This window comes from Balaenoptera ricei, chromosome X (genome assembly GCF_028023285.1).
Source record: "Balaenoptera ricei isolate mBalRic1 chromosome X, mBalRic1.hap2, whole genome shotgun sequence".
Taxonomy (NCBI): domain Eukaryota; kingdom Metazoa; phylum Chordata; class Mammalia; order Artiodactyla; family Balaenopteridae; genus Balaenoptera; species Balaenoptera ricei.
The window spans coordinates 1,987,696-2,006,295 of NC_082660.1; the positions used below are offsets into that span (position 1 = coordinate 1,987,696).

General features: G+C 46.4%; 1 protein-coding gene and 2 long non-coding RNA genes across 6 annotated transcripts in view; 2 read left to right on the plus strand and 1 right to left on the minus strand.

Moving 5' to 3' along the window:
- LOC132356811 (uncharacterized) lies at window positions 1-13,972 on the plus strand. The gene is made up of 3 exons (XR_009500085.1): window positions 1-338; window positions 11,221-11,658; window positions 13,040-13,972. It is a non-coding gene; the product is annotated as an uncharacterized LOC132356811 (long non-coding RNA).
- LOC132356810 (uncharacterized) lies at window positions 535-3,752 on the plus strand. Of its 3 annotated transcripts, XR_009500082.1 has the most exons (3): window positions 539-601; window positions 1,130-1,537; window positions 1,682-3,752. It is a non-coding gene; the product is annotated as an uncharacterized LOC132356810 (long non-coding RNA). The 3 variants fall into 3 exon arrangements; XR_009500084.1 differs by lacking the exon at window positions 1,130-1,537 and having other exon boundaries at window positions 535-601; XR_009500081.1 differs by lacking the exon at window positions 539-601 and having other exon boundaries at window positions 1,015-1,537.
- The window catches only part of ARSL (arylsulfatase L), a 26,376-nt gene continuing 13,565 nt past the window's right edge, over window positions 5,790-18,600 (minus strand). For both annotated transcript variants that reach the window (XM_059909856.1, XM_059909855.1), the window contains 5 exons: window positions 17,605-17,741; window positions 14,226-14,360; window positions 13,689-13,851; window positions 11,341-11,462; window positions 5,790-6,224 (listed from right to left, as the gene is read on the minus strand). In XM_059909856.1, coding sequence (XP_059765839.1) covers window positions 5,869-6,224; window positions 11,341-11,462; window positions 13,689-13,851; window positions 14,226-14,360; window positions 17,605-17,741 — 913 coding nt within the window. In that variant the 3' untranslated portion in view covers window positions 5,790-5,868. The remainder of the gene's footprint in view (window positions 6,225-11,340; window positions 11,463-13,688; window positions 13,852-14,225; window positions 14,361-17,604; window positions 17,742-18,600) is intronic.

Below are 18,600 nucleotides of genomic sequence, written 5' to 3' on the forward strand. Positions count from 1 at the left end.
TCCTCAGAAGCAAACACACAGTGAGAAGAACCGCCAAAGAATCCCTGGACAGAAAAAAACCCAAAAAACAAAAAACGCAGAAATAAACGTCTCTCCCTTGGAATGAAAAGTCGGCCTTTCAAACCAGGTTGCTGGGAAGGTGTGTGTATTTTCCTACTGTATTAGGATTTAACAAAGGACGGCGTCCAGCTTTTGAATCCTTTGGCCCCAAAGACTTGCCTAATCCCGGGCGCCGCAGGAAAGTTGAACGCGCTGGCTTTTGGTTTAGAAAGTCGTGGTCGGCCCAGATGCGGCTTCTCTCCCTGAACGCATGCAGACCTCCACCTTCCCGCCGCTGGGTAAGTAAGTTCTCCTGCAGGGCGGGCGCGCCTCCCCGCGTCTCCGCTGCGCTCCGGGGACGGGGATCTGAGCTGGGGGGGGACGGCTCGCGGCCGGACAGCTGGAGGGGGCAGGGGGAGGCGCAGGGGCGGACGGCGCGTATCCTGGAGGTTTTGGGGAACACAGCCACGCTTCCGGGGGAGGCGGGGGGGGGGTGTCCCAGTGCAGAACGGGTGCAACTTCGTTATGGGGTGGAGGGGACACGCCGGCGCTCGGGATGGAGGTACGGGGGGGGGGGCGCGTGGCGAAAGAATACAGGAAGGAGGATGTGGTCGCGCTGGGGGGCTGCCTGGAGGAGGGAGCCTAGGGGGTGGCGCCCTAGCGAGTGCGGGAGGGGACGCGGCCGCGCCCGGGGGTCGGTGACCGGGGTGTTGGACCGGAAATGTATGGAGAGGGGGGAGGGGAGGGGGCGGGGACCTGGGGGTTGGACCGGAAGTGTAGGAGAGGGGGGCGGGGACCTGGGGGTTGGACCGGAAGTGTAAGGAGAGCGGGGGAGGGGGACCTGGGGTTAGACCGGAAGTGTATGGAGAGCAGGGGAGGGAGGAGGGGAGGGGGCGGGGACCTGGGGGTTGGACCGGAAGTGTATGGAGAGAGGGGGAGGGGGAGGGGGAGGGGGAGGGGGAGGGGGAGGGGGAGGGAGGGGGGAGGGGCTGGGCCGCTCTCTGCCGGGGTGCGGCTCGCCAGGTCCCCTTGCTCTTCGCGACCCTCCCTTTTTTGTTCCTTTCCCTTCCGGTATCCTCGCCACCCCCAGCCCCCCGTTTCGTGGGGCGAGCACTGCCCGCCCGCCGCCCAGCGCTTCCGTCCCGCGGGTGTCCAGGCCAGAGAGCCGGCCTCCAGCTGCTTTTTGGTGACTCCGAGGCGCGCATGCTCAGCCGGGCCTTCCTGGGCCCCCGCCCCCCCCCTTCCCGACTCCCTTCTTCCCGGTTCCGTGCCCCCAGCCCCGGGATCGAGTAGGCACCGGGGCGCAGGGACCCGCGCACCTGGCGGCGGGCGCGGCGCGTCCCGTGTGCGCCGTGGGTCCCATGGCCGAGCTCGGCCCGGAGCGCAGGACTTGGCCGCGAGCGCTCCGTGTCCCGGGCCCGCCCACGTGATCCGGGGTGTGGCGTCCCCTCCCTCCCTAATCCGCTGAAAGCCCTGGCGCCTCCGGGGAACTGATCTGGTAAACAGGTTTTCCTGGGTGGCTTTCTCGGGGCGGGCACTCCCGGGAGACTGGGGCCAGGAGGGAGCTGATTAATCCTGGCCGGGCCTGGGCACGGTGAGCGCCACCTGTGAACACCCCTCCCCCCCGGTCTTCCTCCTGCAGGCTGGCCACCAGGATGTGAATCCAGACTCACGAGGGTCCAGGATGCCAGACTTCTACTCTATGGCCAAGGGGAGAAGCGTTTAAATGTGTTGGCCTCGTTGGACCCTCAGCCGACTTTCTGTGTGTGCGTCTGTTTGCGGGCCGGTGGGAGTTTGCCTGGTGGTCAATTCCAGATCCCCCTCCCCATGAGCTGCCCGCCAGTTCTTTTCTTTTTACCTTTCCAACTCATTTCTGCATGTTTACCAGATGGTGATTGGAAGTCCGTGTTAACCAAAAGCCTGGGGCGTAACGGGGTGTTGGAATTTCCAGAAATGGGGCTGGAGATTCTGTTTGGGGCAGAGACTTTTGCCTTTTCATGGGTAGATTTAGTTGGCTTGTTTTTGACGGGGTGATGGCTTTAGCTGGATTCATTCTTGGGCGTTGTTTATTGCTTCACTCTTTGTCCTAGGTGACTGATGATTCTAGAGGCGCTTTTATCAGTGGAAGACTTCTGGGGAAATACCACACAGATTGAGGCTTGGAGGGAGGGGCAGGAAGCCAGGAGCCCAGGAGTAGCTTTGCATGGAGTTTGGCAAGGGTGGAGACCAGATCTGATCCGTTGAAGAAATTCTACATTGGAGGCAGTCAAGATTCCCCAAAAATGTGCAGAACAGGAGCCCTGGGGACACTTGGGCCAAGTACCCAAACAAAATACAGGCTGTCCTGAGGGTTTTGGAATGGCAAAGAGGGATGGGGGCCAGGGAGCTGCTGCCCCGAGACGTAGTATTTGGGGGAGGTTGCATAAGCAGGTAAGAAAGAACCAGGCATGGCTTTGTTGACATAAGAGAAGCCATTTTTGGCCTGAGCCATTTTGGGATCTAAGCCTGGCCACCATGCTTGCCCTTGAACAGGTCTTGGTAATGAATGATTTTTTTTTTAATTAATTTTTATTGGAGTATAGCTGCTTTACAGTGTTGTGTTAGTTTCTGCTGTACAGCAAAGTGAATCAGTTTTACGTATACATATATCCACTCTTTTCTGGATTTCCTTCCCATTTAGGTCACCAGAGAGCACTGAGTTCCCTGTGCTCTACAGTAGGTTCTCATTAGTTATCTATTTTATACATAGTATCAATAGTGTATATATGTCCATCCCAATCTCCCAATTCATCCCACACCCCCCTTCCCCCTTGGTATCCATATGTTTGTTCTCTACATCTGTGTCTCTCTTTCTGCTTTGTAAATAAGTTCATCTGTATCTTTTTTCTAGATTCCACATTTGTTTTTCTCTTTTGGACTTGCTTCACTTTGTATTACAGTCTCTAGGTCCATCCATGTCTCTGCAAATAGCACAATTTCGTTCTTTTTTATGGCTGAGTAATATTCCATTGTATATATGTACCACATCTTCTTTGTCCGTTCTTCTGTTGATAGACATTTGGGTTGCTTCCATGTCTTGGCTATTGTAAATGGTGCTGCAGTGAACATTGGGGGGGGGGGGTACATGTCTCTTTTTGAATTATGGTTTTCTCTGGCTATATGCCCAGGAGTGGGATTGCTGGATCATATGGTAGTTCTATTTTTAGTTTCTCGAGGAACCTCCATCCTGTTCTCCATAGTAACTGCACCAACTTAACATTCCCACCAACAGTGTAGGAGGGTTCCTTTTTCTCCACACCTTCTCCAGGATTTATTGTTTGTAGATTTTTTGCTGATGCCCATTCTGACCATGAGGTTATAACCTCATTGTAGTTTTGATTTGCATTTCTCTAATGGTCATTAATGATCTTAAGGGAACCAAGGAGCAAACTGTTATCAGGCAAGAGAAGGAACAATAGCAAAGATAACAAACCAGTGGTAAAGTCTCCCAGTTCTGTTTCAGTGGTGAAGATTAGTCTGAAGCCTCAACTACCAGATCCACTGGGACCTAAAGGAGGAGGATGATATAGACCTTTTCTGACCCTGTGACTTCAATCAAGCCCCCTCATGAATATGCATGTACCCTGAGATTAAAGCTTCCCCGGGAAACACTGCTTTGGGAAAGGTCCCCTGTGTTCTCCCTACTTGCTGCAAATGATAAATCCTTCTCCTGATTTTGGCTTGGTTGTGTCTTTTGGCTGCACACCCACCAAGAGGCGACCCCAGTTTTCGGGTAACAGTCCTGGGGTCTGGCCTTGATCTTATGGGTCTGAATTCACTTTAAGGAATGCAAAGACTGTAGTGGCTTCAAAGTGTCAGGGACAAGGGTGTGGACGGGTCTGGGAGGGAGGTGACAGAGCACAGCTCCTGTTAAGTGGCCCAGAGGTGTCTCAGTGGGCCAGGGATGCAGGCACAGCTGGCCAAAAGCTCTGGCTCAGTGTCGGCTAAACACACCCAAGGAGAGAGGCCTCAGGAGGAACCACTGCCCTTCCAGCCTCCGGGATGAGGATAAATGTCTGATGTTTAAGACCCCCGTTTGTGGAACTTCGTTATGGCAGCCCTAGCTGGTACTAGGGGTGTGTGTGTGTGTGTGTGTGTGTGTGTGTTTGTGTGCATGGACAGAGAGGAGATTGGGTAGGGGGTGCCTGGAATAAAATTCCCACCTCATTCTCCTCCCTCCTGCTGCTGTCTCGTCCTGGGCTGGTCCAGTGCAAAGCCAGCGGGCAAGGAAGCCCAATCTCATAGTGATCTCTCAAAATAGAGAGGGTAGGACATTGCATACCCAGCACGCCTCCCAAATTCTGGGTTCCCCCGGGTCACTGGGGCATTTGTTCACCAAGGATCATTGCTTGAAAATAGTCCCAGTTTGAAACACGGTACGACCTTGTCCATGTTGAAAATGATACACCTACATTCTGTGCATTGGTCCCAGCCACATCTTAACCAGGGACAGTTATTACGTTTGGTCCCCACCTGACAATTATCTGGAAATCTGTGTGACATAGAAACATCTTCTGTTGGGATCTGAGCTCTTTCTGGGGACAGGGCAGCCTCCCCCAGGTGGCAGGAAGAACTCCACTCTTGACCTGCCTGTAGTGTGGTCTCGGCAGCCCCTAAATGGTGCATTTTATTTCCTGGCGATTCTATGTTACTACTTCTTCCCGTCCCTTTTGTAACCGAGCAGGACCCCATGGGGCCTTTCCAGGACAGATCACTGCCCCTCCCCCCATGGCCTCCACCTTCCTCTTGGCTGGAGAAAAAGTTTAGCCAAAGAAAAAATTTAATCAGGGAAATGAGAAAAATACAGAAACAAAGGAAAATAGTTAAACAAGAGAAAATAATAATAGTTGAGCCATTAAACAGAGTCAACGACATTTAGTTCCTCCTCAAGGGCTGTAGATCGTATTCTGAGCCATATCCTTTGAGCTGTTTTGCAGACACTGAAATCCCCACCAGGTGGAAGAAGTTAACTGCATGCTGCCCACAAGCATGTAGACCCCAAATCGGCTGGAATCAGATGGTTGAGGATGTGGGCTCCCGATTACCTCACCAGCAGCCAATCAGAAGAATGCCCACGAGCTGATCATACACCCACAATCCCTCTCCTCAGCACGTAACACTTTTCTTCTTTCCCCTGTATAATCTCCGAGCAAAACTTGGGGGGTTGGGAGTTGGTTCTTTGGGACATGAATCCACCTTCTCTCCCGGATTGATGGCTTCCTCAATAAAGCTATCTTTCTTTTCACCCAACACTTGTCTCTCAGTATTGATTCTTTTTTTTAAAATTTAATTTTTTAAATTGGAGTATAGTTAATTTACAATGTTGTGTTAGTTTCAGGTGTACAGCAAAGTGAGTCAGTTATACATATACATATATCCACCCTTTTTAAGATTCTTTTCCCATATAGGTTATTACAGAGTATTGAGTAGAGTTCCCTGTGCTATACAGCAGGTCTTTATTAGTTATCTATTTTATATATAGTCGTGTGTATATGTTGATCCCAATCTCCCAATTTATCCCTCCACCCCCTTTCCCCCCTGGTAACCATAAGATTGTTTTCTGTGTCTGTGACTCTATTTCTGTTTCGTACATAAGTTCATTCGTACCAATTTAGTACTGTATTCCTGAGCGGCGAGAAGCTGAACCTGAGTTCAGTAACACTTTCTCCTTAGAGCTGGTGAAACGATTCAGCCCCACACAAGCAGACAGCTTGACGTCAGGCCATTTTATTTTGACCCCAACAACGATCTCCAGGGAGCAGGGACCTAGTTTTTGCGGGCGGGCGGCTATTATGGGTCAGCTTCCCGATCGCACCAGCAGAGGGGGAACCGACCACAGCAGGGCTGGAGCCACGGCTTCCAGATGTTGTTCGGCATGTCCAGCTGCAGTGGAACCGGGCTGAGCGTCCGGCGATGGTCCTCCACGGCCTTTGTGATCCTCTCCACCACCTGATGGAATGAGGACTCCGTGTCTGGCGTGAGGGCGTGAGCCTCAGAAGGGTCTCTCGAGAGGTCAAACAGCAACGGTGGGTCATGATGGGCTACTTTGTCCCCAGAGCATGGGCAGACCCCTCTCCCGTAGCAGGCACTGGCTCCGTCTGGGTGGAACATCGGGGTCATGTAGTGGACTTTCCACACTGCCCCTCCTGGAGGAAGGACAAGAATTGGGGAGGGTTGGCATGGAGAGACAGGACACATTGCTGGAGAGCTGGGTGATTCCCAAGTGCCAGGGGCTGGAAGCAGCCCAAGTGTCCCTCAAGTGATGGATGGACACACAGCATGGGGTCCGTCCACACAGTGGAATATTATGCAGCCATGAAAAGGAGTGAAGCTCTGACACAGGCTACCACATGGATGGACCTTCAACACACGATGCTCAGTGAGAGAAGCCAGACACAGAAGGACACACAGTGTGTGATTCCGTTTATGGGAAACGTCCAGGACAGGCAAATCCACAGACACAGAAAGTGGGTTCATGGTTACCAGGGGCTAGGGGAGGGGGATGGGGAGTGATTATTTAATGGGTTTGGAGTTTCGTTTTGGAGGTGATGAAAATGTTATAGAGCTAGATGACGGTGAGGTCTGCACCCACTGTGAATGTGCTAAATGTCACTCAATTTTTACATTCGAAAAGGGTGAATTTTATGGTTATGTGAATGTGATGGACTGAATGTTTGTGTGTCCTCCTCCCCTTCAACCCCAGATTCATTGTGGAAGCCTTGAGCTCCAACGTGATGGGATTAAGAGATAGAGCCTTGGGAGGTGATTAGGGTTAGACGAGGTTGTGAAGGTGGGGCCCCCAGGATGGGATTCGTGTCCTTATAAGAAGAGGAAGAAGCCAGAGCTCTCTCTCCCAACATGAGGACACAGGGAGAAGGTGGCCGAATCTGACCCAGAAGAGAGTCCTCCCTAGAACCAGACCGTGCTGGCACCTTGATCTCATACTTCCAGCCTCTAGAACTGTGAGAAATAAGTGTGCGTTATTTTAAGCTCCCTGGTCTGTGGTATTTTGTTCTGGCAGCCCGAGCTAAGATGGTGAATGACAGCGCCACAGAGCTGTTTACAAAAAAGAATGAATTACTTGTCTGGTCAGTGGTTTCCTAAGTGAATTCTCTGAGGTTTAAGAGGGCAGTAGCTGTTCTCAGTGATGTTTTTCCCGAGCTTCTCTCTAGCTGTGAAGGTTCCACCAAGAAAAGGAGAGAAGGATGCAAGGAGGGAAGGAGAGAAGGAAGGAGGGAAGGAAGGAAGGAAGGAGGGGAGGAAGGAAGGAGGGAAGGAGGGAAGGAAGGAGGGGAGGAAGGAAGGAGGGAAGGGAAGGAAGGAGGGGAGGAAGGAAGGAAGGAGGGAAGGAAGAGAAGGAAGGAGGGGAGGAAGGAAGGAGGGAAGGAGGGAAGGAAGGAAGGAGGGGAGGAAGGAAGGAGGGAAGGAGGGAAGGAAGGAGGGGAGGAAGGAAGGAGGGAAGGGAAGGAAGGAGGGGAGGAAGGAAGGAAGGAGGGAAGGAAGGAAGGAGGGAAGGAAGGAAGGAGGGAAGGAAGAGAAGGAAGGAGGGGAGGAAGGAAGGAAGGAAGGAGGGAAGGAAGGAAGGAGGGAAGGAAGGAGGGGAGGAAGGAAGGAGGGAAGGAAGGAGGGAAGGAAGGAAGGGAAGGAAGGAGGGAAGGAAGGAAGGAAGGAGGGAAGGAAGGGAGGGAAGGAAGGAGGGAAGGAAGGAGGGAGGGAAGAAAGGAAGGAAGGAAGGGAAGGAAGGAAGGAAGGAAGGAGGGAAGGAAAGGAAGGAAGAAGGGAAGGAAGGAAGGGAAGGAAGGAGGGAAGGAAGGAAGGAGGAAAAGAAGGGAGGGAGAGAGCAGCACGCATCTGTAACAGACATCCTCCAGCGTCTGAGAAGACTTACTAACTAGAGGTCAGCTGGCACCAGACCTAGCTCAGCCTCAGGAAGCGATTTTGACCAAATGGAAGGAGAGGCTGAGGCTGTCCTCACACCAGCATTGCCCCCCGGCCGCGGGTCAGACCCAGAACCGCACAGCCTGAGCCCTGCGGCTTCCTGCTGCTTGGGGAAGGAGGCCCCCCGCTCTCCCTCTGGCACCCCCGGCATCCTCGCAGGGCAGCGAGTCTGGGGAAGCCACACGTGCAACCAGAGGGCAGTGAGCGGGACTCTGGTGGCCGTGCCTCTTCCAGGACCAGGCGGGAGGGCTCCCTTGGATCCTGGAGCAGGACCAGGGACCAGGGAGGGAGGCGGGGCAGGGCTGGGGCTGCCCCTGGGACCTGGGCAGGAGAGGAGGATGAGGCCAGGGATCCTCATGCAGCCAGCAAGTGTGGGCAACCCAGACCTGTGCTCAGACGGGCATCCCATTCCCTTTGTCCCAACAGCCACCAGATTTCCCTGCCCGAGCCCTGGTTCCCAGGCTGGCACCACTGTGGTTTGGTGTTTTTATGGGACCACGATTAAAATCTCTGGCTTCTGTTCCCTTCTAAGCATTTATGGTGACCTGTTGTCTTTTTTTTTTAAAATTAATTCATTTATTTATTTGGCTGCGCTGGGTCTTAGCTGTGGCATGTGGGATCTAGTTCCCTGACCACGGATGGAACTCCGGGCCCCCTGCATTGGGAGCGTGGAGCCTTAACCAGAGGACCCCCAGGGAAGCCCTGCGACCTGTTGTCTTAACAAGTGTCAGTTCTGTCACCTGTGAACTGGGGACAGGAATTGTCATCTGCTGGGGTTTTCAGGGTAAAATGAGTTCACTGGCGTCGGGCGGACACTCATTCAATGTCCGTGATTGTTTTCATTGTTCAGCAAATGAGTGCAGAGAGAAGACAGACAGAGGCCTAGGGAGGGGACTCAGGCCAGAGAGTGGTAAATAAACACCAGAAATGAGAAATTGCCAAGAATGCCGAATGCCTGGAAGAAAATACAAGCGGTCCAGGTGATGGAAGATGGACGCGGAGGTTTGTGTGTGTGCAAGGTGCAGGGTGGGGTAATAGTGGAGGCGGGACGTGAAGGTCAAGAACGGAGGATGGTCAGCCTTCTGAGCATGTTCTCGATGGCAGGGACGGGTCGTGCAAAGGCCCTGAGGCAGTAACTGCAGGTTCTAGAATCACAGGGCATGGTTCTGCTGGAGCTTGGTGACTGGGGGCTCCTAGGGTCAGAGCTCTTGTTCCAGAGAAGGGGAGGGGCTGGCTCACGTCACAGGGAGGAATCGGTATGGTGGGTGGTCCTGGAAAGGTTTTCATGGAGGGCTAAGTGGACAATGGGAGTGGGATGAAGAGTGGACCTGGGGAGGCCGGTGAGGGGGCCGTCGAAGAGACACGGCAAGTAGGAACAGGGGACTTCCCTGGCGGTCCAGTGGTTAGGGCTCCACGCTCCCAATTCAGGGGGCGCAGGTTCGATCCCTGGTTGGGGAACTAAGATCCCACATGGCACGTGGCACGGCCGAAAAACAAAAAGTTAAAAAAAAAAAAGAAAGTAGGAACACACTCTCTATCTACCTAGAAAAAAAATTGAGATATTTGCCCAATAACTGAGAGAAGAGAGGTTCAGTAATGGGGCAGCCACTGGGTAAAGGAAAAGAGGACGGACGTTGATCCCAGGTATCGGTGCCACTCACCGCAGTGCTTGAAGGTTGCGCTGTGGAACTGAAGGAAAGTTTACAAAAACCCTTAAAAAGGGAAATCTATAGTATGCGACTTAAAAAAATCAAAAGCGTAGCAATAGAAATCATCCCTAAGCATAAATGCTGATAGACTGAACTGTGCAATTGAATGAAAGTTTTTTAAAAAATTGTAAAAGGGGAAATCTATAGTATGTAAGTTTAAAAAAGCAAAAATGTAGCAATAAAAATTATCCGTAAGCATAAATAGTTGTAGATTGTGCTAGGTAATTGTATGAAAGTTTTTTTTTTTTTGCCACGCCCCATGGTATGCAGGATCTGAGTTCTCCAATCAGGGATTGAACTCGTCCCCCTCTGCAGTGGAAGCACGGAGTCTTAACCCCTGGACTTCCAGGGAAGTCCCTGAATGAAAGTTTTTTTAAAAAATCTTCAAAGAGGAAATCTATGATATGTAATTCTTAAAAACCCAAAAATGTAGCAATAAAAATCATCCCAGATGATGATACTACTGAAAAGGATGGACAGGAAAAGGAGGTAGATTTTTTAAAAATCTATTGGTAACTTCCTCAAATAAGGGGGATTCCAAAAGGTATTCTTTTATTCTTGTTTCAGACAACTGGACATGTCCAGAGAATGGTTTAGAGGCATAAAGAAAAAAGTGTGAGTTGAATTGCAAGAGGTCTATCGGCCTTCCCAAACCCTGGAAGAAAACCAAGTCCTTAAGGCAAATCCACAAAAAAGAGAGAAAATGTCAGGGCAAGGCAGAATAATAGAAAGGGAAACAGAAATGAAGAAAAGAGAAGAAACTCAAATAGCTGAAAGTCTGTTATCACAGACCAAGGTAGAGGCAGAACTCAAGCAGTTAGAAAATTTTAAAATACAGTTGTTTAGTAAATCCAAGAGCTGGATTTAAAAAGATTCATAGAAACAGGTTCATAGAAACAGAAAACCTCAAGCAACTCCAGTCAGACCATGATGGAGAATCTAGCTATAAATATGGAAGCAATTAAAATACAATGAAATGACTTGGTAAGGGAATAAAGTGCTTGGTAAAACAAATAGTTTTTAAATAAGAAGTGCAGAGACATAACATGCCTCAGTTTGGGAAAACTTGATATTGTAAAGATATTACTTTCCCCCCCAAAATCATTTATACGTTGAAGACAATGGCCATTGATATTCCTGTGGGATTAAAAAAAAATACTTGCAAATGATTTTACAATTCTTTTGAAAGGACCATTGGGCCAAAAAAGCCCAGAAAAGTTTGAGATGCAAAATTATTCACTAAACATATTACTGCTTGTTTTACAAAGTTATCATTAATATAACAGATATGAAATGGTGTCATGAAGTTAAGACACATGGAAAGCAAATGTAGATTAAGAGGACAGACTGGAAAGGTTAGAATCAGGTTGGAACACTTGTGTGTGTACAAGTGTGTGTGTGTGATGATAAAAGTTGCACCTCACCTCATGGGGCTGGGGGACAGGAAAGCCAGAGCCAGAGCCTAAACCATAGAATTCCCTTCCGATCACCACAGGATGATCGACGGCTACAGGACGTTGCCGGCGTCAGAAGAAAAATACCGCCAAGAAGGAAATAAAGAAGCAGAAAATGAGAACGGAGGTCAAGACGTGACTTCTTCATGCAGGCTACTCACCGTCCCGTTGGTGCCACCGGGCTGCGTGCAGGAAGCTCTCGCAGTAATGCATCAGGAACTCGTGGCCCGAGTGCTGGGCTGTCCCCAGTAGCAAGGGCAGCAGGTCCTGGCCGTCAATCACCCTACAGGCAGGAGCACAGGGACTCAGGGCGGGGCTGCTGGAAGGGGGGAGTGAGCCTGAACAAGCCCAGGGCAGCCCTGGGGCCGTCAGCATACCGTCCGCCTGCACACAGCGCCTTTGGCTAAAAGATCTTGGAGGGTCCAGCTCGCTCGGCTGAAGTAATGGTCCACCCAGCCTTATTCTGAAGGCACAAATAGGTGAACAAAATGGAAACACCTGCTTGGTTTCATATTGATTTGAGCTTTAAGTCGTTATAGAATATGCGGTATTCTTCAACAGGACCTGGAATCATTTCATAAATATATATAATAAAAGAAATATATATGCATATATAGTGTACATATATACATTATTATATTAAAAAATATATACATTATATACACAACATATATCATTATACACAAATATACATATATACAATATATATGCAATATATAATATATACACAATAGATGTATTATATATTCAATATATACACTATATATTATATATACTGTATATACAATATATATACATATACACATACCATATACATATACCATAGATATGTGATATATATACCCACCATATATACATAAAATATATGCATACCGCATAGACACACCATATATATAGCACATATATATAGACACTATGTATATACACAATATATATCATTTCCAAACATGTGTATTCATATACACATACACACATATGTTTACATATGTGTGTGTATAAATATATATAAATGTATATATAAATAAAACCAAGCAACAATATATAGCTGAATTTTATCTTCTAGCAAAACACATTTGTGATATACATGATGGACAAATATTTATTTTTAAAACAAATGAGATATTATAATTAATATTAAAAATCAGCAGCCAATTAGGAGAAAAGAAAATCAACCAGAGACATGATATTCAATGTAAGAAAAGAGAGAACAGGAGAATGTAAACTATAGGTCTGTAATATTCAACATCTCTGCTGATAAAGCAATGGAAATGAAAACACACATATATATGTATATGTGCATACACACATACTGTATGTGTCGTTTATATATATAATAAATAAATTACATGTATAAATTAAATTGATTTTAGTTCTATTATTTTAAAAATAGATACTCTCACATACGGCCAGTAGCAATTCCTAGGGAACAATTTGACAAAATGTATCAAGAGATTTAGTAAATGCCCATAGACTTTGACCCAGGAATTCAACTTCCAGGGATTTTTACTAAGAAGGTAATTATGACAGGCAGTAAAATGACAAAGCCAGATTTTTTTTTCAAAAAAGAACAGGGCTAATGTCCACCTGTAAGAGGTTAGTTGAAAGAATACTGTAAAGCCATTAAAATTTTTGTCCATGCATAAAGTGTCTAAATATATATAGATATGTACATATATATCTATAGATATATATTGACATATTTTATACAAATATATAAAAATATATATATAAAATATATCTAAATATATATAGTATATAGGTATCATATAACTTAATTACGTATTCATCTCTACGTTGTCAAGTTTATGAAATAATTTTATTTTCTTTCTATTCCTCCCAAATTTTCTATAATTTTTAAAGGAAGAAAAACTGGAATCGGGCTTCCCTGGTGGTGCAGTGGTTAAGAATCTGCCTGCCAATGCAGGGGACACGGGTTCGAACCCTGGTCCGGGAAGATCCCACATGCCGCGGAGCAACTAAGCCCACAAGCCACGACTACTGAGCCCGCGAGCCACAACTGCTGAGCCCGCGTGCCCAGGGCCCGTGCTCCGCAACAAGAGAAGCCACCGCAATGCGAAGCCCACGCACCATAAAGAAGAGTAGCCCCCGCTCGCCACAACTAGAGAAAGCCCGCGTGCAGCAACGAAGACCCAACACAGCCAAAAAGAAATAAATAAAATAATAAATAAATAAGAAAAACTGGGATCATGAAAAGTTCCTACCACGCTACATCAAAAGGAATCACTTGTGATGAATCGTTAGTAAATTCATTGATGCATTTCAGTGACAATCATCCTTAAAATCAAATGGTTCCACTTAAGACTGAGGAGAAGAGAAGGACATTTTGTGCATAAAATGAAGCAGACATTGGATCCCAGCAGAGAATGATGACCGTTTTTCCAGATACTGATCTCACGGATGTTTTGTGCCAAACAAAAGTGACAGTGATGTTTGACATACGTGTTGGCTCTACACAAAACGCAACTGCCTTCTTTGGGCTGCTCTGTACCTGTCATGGGGCACCTGGCCACCCCCCAGCTGGACCACAGTGGGGAAGACATCCATCAGGCTGGTGGGCTCGTGGATCACGCGGCCAGCGGGCAGCACCCCGGGCCACCGGAGTATCCCCGGGACCCGGATCCCACCTTCCCAGCCGCCCATGCCTTTGCCACCTGTGTTCAAACATGAACAGGAAAGAATGTGATTGAAAATCCAAAGTGGTTGCTTACCCGGGTGGTTTAACCTTTCCATTTGTTTTAAATCTCTCTTTCTCTCCCTCCCTCTTTAATTACATGATGACATTTCATTCCTCCCTGGCAGAGCATAGATTTTGTTTTATTTATTAATCTGGGTGTTGGTTTTCCACCACACGGGGGTCAGGACATGGATATCTTTGGGGACATTATTCTGTTGACCACAACAATCATTTGGGTTCCTTTGGTTTTTGTGACTTTGCTTTGTAAACTCCCATTCCAGAGAAAGGGTTGGGAATTATTGGGAAGAGATAAAGACAGTACACATGGATCTGGGAATGTCTCACCCTTACCTTTATATATCCCATTCCAGCCACCATATTGATTGTTTCCAAACTGAGCCTCTAAGGATCCCCCGTGATCCGACGTAAAATAAATGAGGGTACTGTTGGTCAAACCTTCCGTGTCCAAAGTATCAAGGATCTGCCCTGCAAAGAATAGATGCGTTTGTGCCAGTCAAAATAGAAGAAACTCTTAAACCAAATTTTGGAACGCTTCATTAAAATGAGTCTTTAGTATTAAAGCATAATGGGAGTAAGCAGTAATATAATTGTGTTATTCTAAGCATCCTTGATCTAAGATTGATAAATGTCTTTGTGTGTGCCCAATCCTGTTTCCAAAAAGTTTCAGGAAAGCTACAAGTGTACATGCTGCATAGGACAACGTCGTGAGCCCTTAAAAGTGAGGCAAAAGAAGATTACAGAGAAAAAAGGATAGGGAGCAGGATAGGCTAGGAAGGCCACTGATAAAGGCATTTGTACATGGATGAAGAATAGTTTTCAGTGGCAGTTCTAAGTTTCTTAGAGTCACATAAAAAATATCTGCACCCCCATGTTCATAGCAGCAGTATTTACAATAGCCAAGACATGGAAGCAACCCAAGTGTCCATCGATGGATGAATGAATGAAGAAAATGTGGTGTAGACATTCAACGGACTATTATCCAGCCTTGAGAAAGAAGGAAATCCTGCCATTTGCAGCAACATGCGTGGACCCTGAGGGCATTATGCTCAGTGCAATATGTCAGACAGAGAAAGACAAATACTGTGTGATCTCACTTATATGTGGGATCCAAAAAGCCACACCTACAGAAAGAGAAAACAGATTGGTGGCTACTGCAGGTGAGGGTGAGGGGTGGGAAAAAATGGGTGAAGGTGGTTGGTTAAAAGTTACAGATTTAAAAAAAAGAGTGTGTTTCTTTGGTGTTTGGGTGTTGCTTTTTTATACAGTCTGACCAGGTCTGCATTTTTTTTTTTTTGGCCATGCTGCGGCTTGTGGGATCTTAGCTCTCCGACCAGGGATTGAACCTGGGCCCCCTGAAGTGGAAGCGTGGAGTCCTAATCAGTGGACCGCCAGGGAATCTCTATACGGTTAGTTTTAAATCAACCATATTGCTTCTTTTTGTTTGTTTGTGTTTTGCTTTTAATTTTTTTTTCTCTCTGTTCCGTCTGTACTTTGGCCATTTCTTCCTCTTTAGTTGCTTTCTTTTGGACAAGGATTTTAAAATTTGTATCCCTATTGATTTTCCTCCCCCTTCATTAATAGATTTTGGCTTTTACAACAGTTTTAGGTTTATAGATTAGCTGAACAATGTTATAATTGATAAGTCAATATTGATACACTGTTATTAACTAAAGTCTATAGTTTACATTAGGGTTCACTCTTTGTGTTGTGCATTCTGTGGGTTTTGATAAACGTGCAATGTCTTGTGTCCAGCATTATAATGTCAGACAGAAGAGTTTCCCTGCCCTAATAATCTGAGCTCCACCGACCTACATTCTAAATGACTTTTGTTAAAAAAATGTATCATTCAGTTGCTTGACTGAGATTTAAATTGGGACAGAGAGAAAGGGGAGACACTGAAAAGATTCTTCGTGGACAATAGGCACATGAAAAGATGCTCAACATCACTAATTACTAGAGAAATGCAAATCAAAACTACAATGAGGTATCATCTCACACCAGTCAGAATGGCCATCATCAAAAAAATCTACAAACAATAAATGCTGGAGAGGGTGTGGAGAAAAGGGAACCCTCCTGCACTGTTGGTGGGAATGTAAACTGGTTCAGCCACTATGGAGAACAGTATGGAGGGTCCTCAAAAAACTAAAAATAGAGTTACCATATGACCCAGCAATCCCACTCCTGGGCATATACCCAGACAGAGCTATAATTCAAAAAAGATACATGCACCCCAATGTTCACAGCAGCACTATTCACAATAGCCAGGACATGGAAGCAACCTAAGTGTCCATCAAGAGAGGAATGGATAAAGAAGATGTGGTACATATATACAATGGAATATTACTCAGCCATAAAAAAGAATGAAATAATGCCATTTGCAGCAACATGGATGGACCTAGAGATTATCATAGTAAGTGAAGTGAGTAAGAAGAAAGACAAATATCATATATGTGGAATCTAAAAAGAAAATGATACAAATGAACCTATTTACAAAACAGAAAAAGAGTCACAGATGTAGAAAACAGACTTATGGTTACCAAGGCGGGGGGAGGGAAGGCAGGGGGAGGGATAAACTGGGAGATTGGGATTGACATATACACACTACTATATATAAAATAGATAACTAATAAGGACCTACTGTGTAGCACAGGGAACCCTACTCAATACTCTGTAATGGCCTACATGGGAAAAGAATCTAAAAAAGAGGGGATATATGTAGATGTATAACTGATTCACTGTGCTGTATAGCAGAAACTAACACAACATTGTGAATCAACTACATTCCAATAAAAATTTTTAAAAAAAGAAAAGATTCTCTAAATGTATCTCATGAGGAGTTCCTTATCTTGATGAACTTACGGGTTCTTAACTCTGTACTGTAAATTTTCAGTCTTTATCATTCAATACTTATTCGATTACATACATCTGTACATTTATTCGTTTAAAATATTTTTTCCCAAATTGTGGTGTTGGAAATTCCATTTTAAACACTCAATGTTTGACATCACCTAAAACAGCCTATATTTTCTAGTCATTCTTAATCTTTTCTACCCAAAGATGAGTGAATTTGTCTCGAAGGGAATGGGGCCGGGCCCTCCGGGGAAGAGATTTGACATGAGTAATTGCACAACTGTCTTCCAATTTTTCTCATTTTCCCCAACAGTTGACCGAAATCATACTTTTTACTCCAAGATGATGTTGTGAAAAGATTCTTTTTACAGTATGATGCATCATACATCATCCAAGATGATGTTGTGAAAAGATTCTTTAAGGTACATTTTCTCTAAAATCTCTGAGGGTGATTACTCTGCAGCTCATCACTATGGAAACCCAGGGGTACCGAGCCCTTGTCGGAGAATCAGCCAAGTGGCTGCACCCACGCCCACACAGGCATTCAAGCGCTGACTCAGTCAGGAAATGTTCACTTTTTCGCACCTGGCACTGTTCTAAACCCAGGGGATGCAGTGGGAGAAGAAGGCAAGACAGTCCCAACCCACAGGCATTGTACATTCTCCTGGGGGGAGAAGAGAAAATCAACCCATCCAAGAAAGAGAAATAAAACACAAGAGTGAGGAGGACCCTCGACATTCAAAGGATGCCTCTCCTATCAGTAACCGTAAGCAGTCTGGTCTTCTCATTCTTTACATCCTTCCCTCCTGCAGTTTCTGGACGAGGAACCATCACTTCCTCACCTGGAACAGGTACCTACCCACCATCCAATCCATCTCTTCTATGTTGTCCCCATACAGCCCATGGGGACTCCTCCCTCGGAAGTTCTCGGTAGTGATAAGGGGGGTGTGCACGTGCAGAAAGGACACGAAGAGGAGGAAAGGTCCTTGCTTGTTTCTGAAAGTACATACAATGTGATGGGAGTTATTTTTCCATCAACCTGAGATTGAGCTCCTACAAATGCTAAATACAAATCTCCATTGTCACGTCCTTACTCAGATACGTGACTTTGCTGCTCTACCCACCAGAAGCAAATGCGTAGATCTGTTCCACGGCACCATGTTCCTGTGTCTGAGAATCTTCAGTGTGATGACTTTCTTCCTTCTAAAGTCTATTGAAAAGTCCACACTAATGTTTTATTTTTTGGCCATGCCGCGGCATGTGGGATCTCAGCTTCCCGACCAGGGATCGAACCTGTGCCCCCTGCAGTGGGAGCTCAGAGTCCTAACCACTGGACCCCCAGGGAATTCCCTCCACACCGATTTTATACGTCTTTTTCTTCCTGATTATCGTTTTCCAACTCTATGGACTTCGGATGACTGAAAGTAAAATAGAATACCGGGATGCCACCTGGTCTGACTTTTATTTTATTGTTATTTCAGTATATTTTTCTATTTCAAACTTAGCTGAAAGAATAAGTGATTTGCACATTCAGTTTTCTTTACAACTGCTCTTATGCAATGAAGTTTAGGATGTGGAATAGTCATGAAAAAACACACTTTCAAAATGATGTATATGGGGTTATTAATCTCAAGTTGATTCTCCCCAATCTAGACAATTCCTTATCTTCTCCTGTCTTCACCTGATCTTTATGGTCTAATCTATACCCTTAAAGGACAGAAGCAAAGGTGAAGCTCTTAGACTTAATTAGCTTGTTTTAATTTGAAAGCAAAGTATTCCCTTCAGGCCTGACCCATATTTGGCAATTCCATCAAGAACTCTCTAAGAATGTTCCAGAACATGATCACCACCCAAG